Below are 10,924 nucleotides of genomic sequence, written 5' to 3' on the forward strand. Positions count from 1 at the left end.
AGTAGCAATATCTGAAGCCACATCTACAGTCGACTGGAATATACTCATAGATATCACACTCCTGTAAATCCTAGGGTCTGTATCGCTATGCAGACCGGCATTTTAGAACCTTCTCCTCCTTGAACTGAATACAGATGGGACCAGGACATCCCTGCATTTACAGAATATCCATTGAATAAAACAACTCCCTCTGAGGTAGGTGCAAATAGTTAAGAAATAAAAAACATAAGTAAACAAGGAACAACCACTACTGGTAACTCTAAGCATATTTATCACCTGCCTTTACTCAGAATGGTTTGGTACAGTTCAGTTAACAGTTATCTAGCAGTCTCAGGGCAGGTATACTGAGATTTAAGAATTTACTTAAATACTTACTGTGTATTACTGGGCAACATCCAAAATACCTAATAAAGAGGTCTGCATCTAGAGCAGCACTAGAAATAATTAGTTTTAAATTAGCTTGGCTTTGCAACACATCTCTCAGTTTTATAAGCAAGAAGTCACTGAACCTATCCCTCTCATGTACTTCATCCTGTATAAAAGAAAAACAAACAAAAAAAAGAACGTCTAAACATCACAGATCCAAGATCATAACTTTTCACAAACATGGTTTTTTTAAAATCAAAACATGTAATTTGGTGGTGCATTGCAGAGGTATTAAAATGTTTAACTTAAAAATTATTTTTTTAAAAAACTTAAAAGTAAAAAAAAACTTCAAAAAGTTGTATAATGGTATCAGAGTAGATTGCACTGCAATGAACAACCCATCTCAGACCTTAATTTCAGAGATCAAAAAGAGCATCAGAAACTTCTAATTCTTGCACTTGAATCTCATTTTCAAGATAAAGCCACAAACTGCAAATCCTAAAATCTTATTTCAATAAAATTACCCTTCACAACTGATAAGAATTAAAAAAAAATATGATACCACATAATGATAAAAAAGATGGCTTTCTTAGATCCAATAAATTATGCACAAAGCCTATCATTAAGGCACATGTCTGATCAATCATCTTTGCCTATCTTCTGTTTAGTTTTATATTCTGAATGTATGAATCAAGAACAAGATTTGCAGGCTGAAGTCAAGAATGCACAAATCATTCTTCTGCTTTTTTCCTCCTTGGTAAATGGACAGCCACCTAAACTTACCATGGCTTTTTCTTTTTCAGCAGTGGAGAACTTGCAGTAAACATTCTGGTTCCACTCACTTACCAAACTCCACAATAGGAAGTTCATCTAATCATACATGAACCTAAATAATTTGCTAGAAATTAGACTACATTTTATGTTGAAAACATTGGGCAAACAAAGGGACTGCAAACTTGGTACTGCAAAATCAAGTACATGATAGCAGAAATTCTGACACACTTGTATTGAACCTTCCTAAGGCTTTTCTGCTGACTGAGGAAATTCAGAAAAATTTTGACCTCTACCCTCCACAATCACATCACAATTCCAAAATTAACTGTTGACAAAAACCTAATATAAGATGTTTTTACAAGAAAAAAACAACAAACCCCAGAAAAATATGTATGTTACAATAAAAAAAATCAGTAACTCTTTAAAGTTAATTCAGATTCTAACTTAACAGAAACACCTTAAACATCCATCAAATTAATACAGAAAACTAGGGCCTCGTCTTCCAATTAAGAAACAATACATCCTGCTCCACCTCACACGAAATACAAGATCCTTACCACAATGACATGTGTCACGGTTGACAGGGCGCTGTCTCCTGCCATCAACGTGCGAAGCAGTACGCCATTAGTGCAAAAGGTTACCAGTGTCTTTGGAGAAACCCTAGTGAACAGTGAACAAAGATGCTTCTGCTTTTTTCATCATTTAAATGCTGCTAGCTTTCCACTATTTACTGAAAATTAAAGATTGAAAGGCTCCTCACCAGAAGTGGAATCACAGTTCTGTCACACATACTTTTTGTTTATAAATTATGCCTGTTCCCTGAGAGTTCTTAAGGATTCTTAGTGCTAATGCTGAAAAGCTTCAGACAAGTGATTAATAAACAAGGAGAGATACATTTTTTCTAAATTAATAAGCAAGTGAAACAGAATCTGGAGAACCTCACCATGTTGTTTGTATTAATTTACTGGAAAATCCAGTGTGGACTGCCTTGAAAAAACAGATTACAATTCTTCCAAATACCCTCAGATATAGTCTTTGTCTACATGTGGTAGGTTGACCTTGGCTGAATGCCAGGCACTCACTCAGGCTGCTCTATCCCTCTCCTTCTCAGCTGGACAGGGGAGAAGGAATTCAACAAAAGGTTCAAGGGTCAAGGTAAGGACAGGGAGAGATCACTCACCAGTTACCACCATGGGCAAAACAGACTTGACTTGCACAACCTGGTTTAGTATATTACCAATTAAATCCAAGTAGGATAATGAGAAATAGAATCAAATGTTACAAAACCCCCTGCCACCTTGCCCTTCTTCCCAGGTTTAACTTCCATTTTTCTCTAATTCCTACCCCTCAGTACACAGGGGGACATGCAACAGAGGCCGTGGTCAATTCACATCTTGTCTCTGCTGCTCCTTCCTCCTCACAGGGGGGATTTCTCACATTCTTCACAGATTGCTCCAGTGCAGGTCCCTCCCATGTGGTGCAATCCTTCAGGAACAGACTGCTCCAGCATGGGACTGCCATGGGTTCACAAGTCCCATCAGCAAAACTGCTCCAGTGAAAACTCTGTCGGGTCACATGTCCTGCAAGGAGCCTGCTCCAGCACAGGCTTCCCACAGGGTCACAACCTCCTTTGGACAACCACCTGCTCTAGTATTAGAGTCCTCCACAGGCTGCAAGAGGACTGCTCCACTGTGGACTTCCACGGGCTGCAGGGGAACATCCTCCCACACTACAGTCTTCACCACAGGCTGGACAGAAATCTCTGCTCTGGCACCTGGAGTACCTCGTGCCACTCCTTTGGCACTGACCTTGGTGTCGGCAAAACTATTCCTCTCAAATATTCGTAATCCTCTCTTTCTACTGCTGTGCAGATTTTCTTCTCCAATACGCTGCTCCAGAGTCATGCCCACTGTTGCCGATGGGCTCAGTCTCAGCTAGAGGTGGGCAACACTTAGAGCCAACAGCCAGAGGCTTTATCAGACACATGGGAAGCTTCTTCTCACAAAAAACACCCCCCTCACTACCAAAACATTGCTATACAAACACAATACACTATACTTGACAGAATCTCAAAGATAAGCTGAACCTTTTCAAACGCTTTGATTTTTCAAGAATCTAAAGTTCTTTAAAAGTACCAACTACCTGCGGCAGTTCTAGCTGTGCAAGTAAAAAGAGCAATTACTTCCTCCAACAGTGACACTCTAAGTACTGAAAACTGTAGAGTACTAAACAAAGGAACACACATACATATGCCTCTATTTCAAGTATGTAATTCATTTTTCAATTCAAAAATACTCCTACATGTTGAATTCAGGGAACACATACCAGATGGAAGTGCTTTACTTTTTTAATCTCTTCTCTCTTTTTCATCAGCTTTCTAGAAATCACCTCTGCTGTCTAACACTAAAACATAAAAAAACAGATTTCTCTGTTACTTCAAACACTTCCATGCCACACTTTTTGCCAAGATGGAAATAGTGCCATCTCTCCCTTTTGCTCTTTCTCAAGTGAACTCTTTGGTTCTTCTGCACTGCTTTCAGTAATTCTTACAGCTTACCTATACTTTGTTTTCTTCATACAGCATAATTCTTCCACACAATAATCATCCCCCTTACTTGCAATTAACCTTTACTTGCTCTTCTAATCTTCTAATGCTCTTCTTCTAGCCTTGTGGCCTTCAGTATGCATAACAAAAATCTTCATCTTGGCTTTGCTGTTGAAGTGCATTCATTTCCATTAGAAATTTATTATCTTCATCCATATAAGCAACATCATCGGCCATACCTTTTGCCATCTTTCTCTCAATTGTATCCCAGCTGATGCCCATTCCTAAAAATCCCACTATTCACACAATTCGAAGATTTTAGAAACTCTACTATGTTTTAGGAGCAAATTCCTCAGGTCATCTAAAATTTCTGCTTTTGTTTTAAACATAAAAGACAAACAGACTAAATTTAACCCAAAGCAGATTGTTAAAGCTCAACATCATTGTTCACTTTCCATTTTGTTGTTTTCCCTCTTCTCTGCCCTATAAACTCTCCCCACATAGCTTTTGTCACAGCACGCTGCTCTTCCTAGCTATTTTCAAATCTTGCAGAACTTTTGGATTTATCAATGTTAAAAGCAGAGAGGATAAGGATATCCACACACATACTCCCTAGAAGAAATCAAGAGAAAGCACTTGCAGTTCAGTTCTATAAAACAACTCACTGCATGAAACTGTGTAATACAGAAGAAAAAACATCCTTTTCAACTCTTAAACATTCATTACCCAAAATAACACATCCTACTTATCCTACACAGTGATATTTTACTGGGCTGCAAACCAAATACACTGTAGTTTAAATAACCAAGACACAAAACACTAATACCAGATCAACTGACTTGAAAAAATGTCATCAGTACCTGCTTTCTAGTCGGATCTGATAACCAACTATTTGTCCAATCTTTTCTCTTCTTTCTGCTGCCACTCTTTCAGCCACAGCAAGTGCTGCCAAACGTCTTGGCTGAGTGCAAAATATACGGCAGGGAGTTCCATTTTTGTGACAGTCATCAAGAATAAACTGGGGGATCTGTAAAGAAGTGGTTTAAATGTATTTTTTAGTTTTTTAGACTCATAACTTTTTTATCACAATGAAACAATTTAACTACACCTCAGTTCCATACACACTGCAAAACTATTCACAATAGGATTATCATTGCAAACATATCTGAAGTGGCAAAAAAGGCCAGAAAAGTCAATTTTGTCTATTAAGTTTCATCTCCTTCAAACAAAACACAGCAACAAAAACAAGAAAACCCAACCAACCAAATGTTGAAGTTCTCTCCCCCGCTTCAGGGAAATCTATGTAAAAAACCCTTGTAGACAATCTTTCACTGTAACACAATAATACTCCAGATACCAGGAACAAGCTTTAGAAGGAAAAGGGCATACAAACTGTAGCTACTTTCCCTTTAATATTCTATGATTATTTTAAAGAATAGCTGATATCCATCAGATAATTGTGCAGAATATTTTATGCTTTAAATATGTGTCTACTGGTTTAGTACTGCAAAAGCAAAAAAGTTAACTGGAACACTAGACTTTGAACCACACAGGAAAACAAAATCCTTAGAACTAGAATAAAAAAATTCCTTATTACAAAAACATTACAGATTTGGCATCAGTTTGGTATAAATACTCTTATGTTTTTTATTTCACTAAAACGTACTTGAGTGGTTTTTCCTGATCCAGTCTCTCCTACAATCAAAACAACTTTATGGTCCTTTATTATTTTAACAATTTCTTCTTGCTTTTCAAAAACTGGTAGTGATTGCCTGAAAGAATCAAACTCTGATTCCCCTCTTCTCACAGGAACCTGGGGGATACCATCACTAAGTCGTCCACTTGTCTTAAATTCTCTTTTTTCTGTGGAAAAAAGGTCAATAAATTATAAAGGAAGGTCACTAAAACACTGTTTAAAATTGTACTTAAAAATGAACATTTCTGACTTTATTAGCATCCCTATTGATAAAGTGAGAAACCAACGAGATATTTAAAAGTGGTTTTCACGGTAACATGTCCTGTTATGGTGCTTGAAATAAATATAGTTCAAATTTTTTACTTACATAGAAATTTTAAACTGAATTATCACAGTATTAAACTGAATTATCACAGTACATTGCTCAAGTTAAAAAAAGGCATGGAAAGCTTAAAGAGAAATAGAAACTAAATCAGAGAAAAAAAGCCTTGGCCTTTGTATCTGTTTACACATTCCCATCTCAAGGATTTCTGCCTACAGAAATCCACCAGAGAGTTAAACATTTAAGTTATTCCAAACTGACAAGTGTGTTCTCCAACAAAAAGACAACTTTACTGTGATTAACATGCCTTCTTTCACATCCTTACTTGTCTTTTAAGACCTCCTTTCAGTCTGTCTTACATAACCTAATAGTCTAGTCCATAAGATTTGTCTTAACTAATTGAAACATGATGTACTGAGAGCCCAGGAGCCACAAAGCAGTGTGATGTATCAGAAAGCAATGCATAAGTAGGTAAAAAACCTGCAGTCTTCTGAGAAGGCTACTTCAACATCTGTACCTTAAATGCTACTCTACAATTCCTTAATTATTTTCCACAAGAATGAGAAGCTCACTGTCAATGCAATTATATAGGCATAATGCAATTATTTAATGCTATTAACAGATTCAAGTGTTAAATTCCAAACAGTGTTTTACCAAGACAGACACAGACTAACAGATTAAGAGAGCCCAAGACCATTCTGGAGACATAAAGAAAGATAAATTTTACACAATTCATTAATTTATGCCCTATATCCCTAAGAAATTGCTTATTGGTACTTTTATTATAGTTTCTCTCTGTTCACTAAACAATCCTATCAAACAAATTGAAAGAACTGAGAAAGAAAACTAGCAAAGGAAGCACTTAAAGAACGAACACAATTAATCAGAAGTATCTCTTTAAACAAGGCATACTGCTATGCTCTCTGTTCACTACATCCAGCTTTGTACACAGAAACACAACACAACTTTTACAAACATAACTTTAAGGCAACAACCACGTTAAAAGCATTATTTAAAAAACCTATCTTTTATCAGAAGTTTGTCTTCCAGAGGACTTTATATACTCAAGAAATTAAGAAGTTCACATAATAGCATGAGTTTACTACATAGCTCTTACAGACTGAATCTATTTTAGATGACAAAATATGAACTCCTTGTTTTATCAAGGACATGAATTCCCACAGGCACAACAGACAGTCTCATTTTTTCTTAAGGGTATTCTTACACAGAGTGATGTCTCCTTAATCTTACCTCATGGAACTTGCAGGAACCCACATTTCACAACTGTATTTTAAAATAAAAATCTGGCTAAAATTGTCTCAAAGAAATCAAAATTAACTTGATACAGGGGAGACACTGCAACGTGGGTGACATGACTGCATGAGCATCTTATGTCACTGGTTTTAAAAGATCCTACATTAACAATTACAAGACAAGGAAAATGATAAGTTTTGCTTAGAAAGAAGAGTGTCAGTTAGGACAGAAGAAGAGACAGAAAATAGAGGGGTTTGTTTTGGGGCTGGGTTGTGGGTTGTTTTTCAAGTAGTACTGATTGACAAGTCCATGTCCATATTGACAAGACACACTGAACATACCAGATTCAACAGCATATGCATTTCCTTGTTCTGTCTTTGGCAGAAGCTCTGTTCGTTCTTTATTCGTGACAGGAAAATTTCGAATTAAAGTACAAACAGCGTATTTTGTACCAGGAGTTAAGGCACAAGTCATTACTGCACGTTTGAGTTCTGATACATCCTTTTTTCTCACGGTTAGGTATCGATTTGCTCCTTTGCTGGGAGAAAGAAAAAAAGGCATTTCAGGAATAAACAAACTAGTTACCTCAATGTAATGATCTTTGACAATGATTCCTTCAAGTGACTTTCAGCTTATTTTCAAATACAATGCCATAACAAGAATCCTCCAAATAATGTCCTAGGTAGCACAATGCAACATTCACAATAATCATCATTAAAAGCAGCTTCTATTCATGTGAGGTAGTGCAGAACAGACACTGCAGACATCGGACGACTATGCCTCAGTTACCACTGCGTTTGTCTCCGAAAATACAGCAGCTCTACCAATCATTTTATCAATCAATACTGAGAGTTATGACATCAAATTGACTTTTAGACTAACTTGAAAGATTTAGAAGTTAAAAATCAACAAATAAGCAGAATAGACAAAAAAGCTCCCTGCTAGTGGCATTCCAAGCCTTAACAAAATCCAAAAAACATATCAGATCTCAGGATGTTCATTATCAAATATTTATTATGTAGAAATGGAGCCAAAACACTTAATCATAACAGTGATCTGCTTCTCAGACTGAACTCTTGACACTAAAATGCAAAAAATTGTCATAAATGTATTTGAAACTGAACTAACTTGTGTCTGGGCTGCAACTGACACATCAACGCTTTTAAAACAACTTCTTAGGGTAAGAACAGAAGGTTACACTAAGAGCCCAGTGACCTGTCCCTGGCAAGGGTGGAAGGCTGGTGTAGGTGTGCAGGTGCTGGCAAGGGCAGCCTCTGTGAGGAGAGGCACAGCCACCTCCAGCAGCCCCTGGTAAAAACTACTCTGTCCTCTTTACATCCTCATTTCAAGTACTTACACACACTGTTGAGACCCCCCTGAGCCTTGTCTTCTGCAGGCTGAAAAGTCCTAGCACTCTGGCCCTTCCTGCACAGAGGAGATGCTCCATCCCCTTCACCAGTTGTTGGTCCTTCACTGAACTCTCACCAGTCTAGGTCTCTCTCCTCCTGGTGATCCCAGCCCTGGACAGACACAACACTTGGTGTAGCCTAATCAGTGCTGAGTAGAGGCGAACTATGACTTCCCTTTGCCTGGTAGCAACACTTGAACCCTCTACTATGCTGCCCAACAGAAGCACTCTTTTGAACATGCTATTTTAAGTTGCACCTGTCAACGCAGGAGATTCTATGCAAAACCTTTGAAAACACACTAGTGCAGGGAAAAAAACACAGGAAGGATCTTTATGACAAGTCTTTCTTATGCACATGAAGTCCTCAAAACTGCATTACAACCAGTACGTCATGCATTTTTTTACTCAGACATCAAGCAAAGCACAGAGACAATTATTTTTATATTTACTTTTTAAAGTCTCTTCTCTAGTACCATTCCCCATGACACTGCAGGACAAGTTAAAAACACAAATCGTTTTAAAACACTGATAACGAAATTCCATTAACTTGCACCAGAAAAAGAAAATAATACATAAAAATAAGAGTCACACTTACCCTTTACTCTTCGAAATCAGCCCAAGAGAATGACAGCGCCGGTGAACAAATGCTCTTTCGGTTCTAGTGAAAGAAGATGGAAACTCCATTTCTGGAAAGAGAATTAAAAAATAAAAACCCGAGCACAAAAACTCAACAGGCAAAATCCCTGACGTAAGACCTCGGCGCCGCGAGTTTATCAGTCGCCAAACCCACCAGGCCTCCCGTGCACAGCGGGAGCGGTGGCAGCGCTGTCCCCGGGCCCCCACGCGGGACTCGGCCGCCCGGGGCAGCGCGGCCGCCCGAGACGCTCCTGCCGGGAGAGCCCGCGGGCCCGGCTGCGCGCCCGCCCCGCTCCGCGCGGCTCCCCCACGCACCCGTGTCCTCGCCATAGCGGAACCGCTCCAGAGCGAGGTTCACCGCGATCTCCACCTCCTCGTCCACACGGATATCCCTCAGACCTTTGCCGCCTCGGCCGCGGCCCGGCGCGGCGGGAGCGCCCGAGCCCGCTGTGCCCGCGCCGTGCTGCCGCGGCGGGACGTTCCTCGGCCGCGACATAGCTCCGGCACAGAGCGGGGGCTCCGGCACAGAGCGGGGGCTCCGCCGCACGCCGGACCGCGGGCGCTGCCCCCGACGCAGCAGCGGGGCCGGGCGGGCGCGGCGCCGTGACGTGTACCCAGCGCCGGGCGGCGGCGGAGGCGGAGCCGCCCTGCAGGCGGAAGGAAGCGCCTGGCGGGGTTTGTGGCGGCCCGGCCTCACGGAGCGTGTCCTGGGGTCGATGTTGCGCAGTAGTGCCGCAGTGGCCGTGACTGAGGGAGCGGTGCTGATACCTGTCAGGTGTCATGCGATTTCATTAAATGACGTTCAGAGTAGGTGACAATACAATATCGCAGTCCTCGGCCGTGTTTGTTTTGAATGTTTTACGGAGTCATCAAGATTTTCCTTCTTTTTTTCTCTCATTTCCGTCTTTATTTCTCTCCTTTCTTGTTACGTCTTGGCAAAGTATGGCTACCATATTCTACCCCTTGGTCTGTGCCAAAGTCTGTGGTGACGACTTGCAGGTTTTTACTTGTAGAAGTTGAGAGCTTGTTAGCCAACACTTCTGCAGTTATATAGAAGTACTAGAAGGGCTAGTTTGCTGGATTTTAGGTGACTGTATAGCAAGGGAACAAAGAATTTACAGCGACCATCACACCCCCAACCAAATGGGTCACTATATGGTCAGACAGGGAAGTTTTCTCAACAGTTTGGCAATCCAAATGGGGTCCCAGGGCACCGCCTTCACAGCCTCCCTTATTCAAACATCCAACTGCTGTGGAGTTCATGGGGAGCTACCTGAGTTTGCCTGAGATCTTTGAAGCAGAGAGGATACAAAAGATGAACGCTAAAATTCCCCAAGTATATTCAACATAAACTACAAGGCTCTCCAATTATTTTTAATAAATTTCTCTAATTACTTCAGACTTTTCCTTCCTGCAGCATTATGTGCATAGTTAGTGAAATTAGGTTAGTGCATAGAGCATGGGTCTGATCAGCAAAAGGTACACTTAAAGGGGTTTTTATGGTCTCTCCCAAGTTGCACAGAGGACTGAGGTCACCTGTAAGGTGTGCAGGGGAGATTGAAATCTCTCCTAAGGCATGTGGGAGCTGTGGTCCCCTGAAATTTGGAGTCCCTAGTAAGGCGTGCAGGGCCAGGGGTCCCTCGGAAGCCCTGCAGGGGGCTTGAGGTTGAAGGTCAGCTGTTGAACTGGGGTCAGTCAGTCCTAAACAACAGGCAAAAGCTCTTCAGAACAGGTTTGTGATCTCTGCTGCTCTTCACCAACTGGAGTGGGGAGATGAACTCAGATGCCCAAATCCAGAGTGGCACAGATGGGTGTTGTAAGGCACCCAGTGTGCTAATGTAACCTATCCCAGAGAAGCCATCAGGAGCTCCAGGGAGAGTTCTGACAGTGCCCAGTGAGTTCCCAACAGCCTGTGACCATCCA

General features: G+C 40.7%; 1 protein-coding gene across 1 annotated transcript in view; it reads right to left on the reverse strand.

The window, feature by feature from the left end:
- Positions 1-9,497, reverse strand: part of LOC131570928 (3'-5' RNA helicase YTHDC2-like) — a 30,621-nt gene extending 21,124 nt beyond the window's left edge. Inside the window, exons 1-7 of the mRNA XM_058823370.1 lie at positions 9,317-9,497; positions 8,961-9,051; positions 7,299-7,495; positions 5,352-5,548; positions 4,546-4,712; positions 1,698-1,800; positions 376-532 (exon numbers count right to left, since the gene is read on the reverse strand). Of these exons, the coding sequence (XP_058679353.1) occupies positions 376-532; positions 1,698-1,800; positions 4,546-4,712; positions 5,352-5,548; positions 7,299-7,495; positions 8,961-9,051; positions 9,317-9,497 (1,093 nt within the window). The remainder of the gene's footprint in view (positions 1-375; positions 533-1,697; positions 1,801-4,545; positions 4,713-5,351; positions 5,549-7,298; positions 7,496-8,960; positions 9,052-9,316) is intronic.
- Between the last annotated feature and the right edge of the window lie 1,427 nt (positions 9,498-10,924).

This window comes from Ammospiza caudacuta, chromosome Z (assembly GCF_027887145.1).
Source record: "Ammospiza caudacuta isolate bAmmCau1 chromosome Z, bAmmCau1.pri, whole genome shotgun sequence".
NCBI classification, from domain to species: domain Eukaryota; kingdom Metazoa; phylum Chordata; class Aves; order Passeriformes; family Passerellidae; genus Ammospiza; species Ammospiza caudacuta.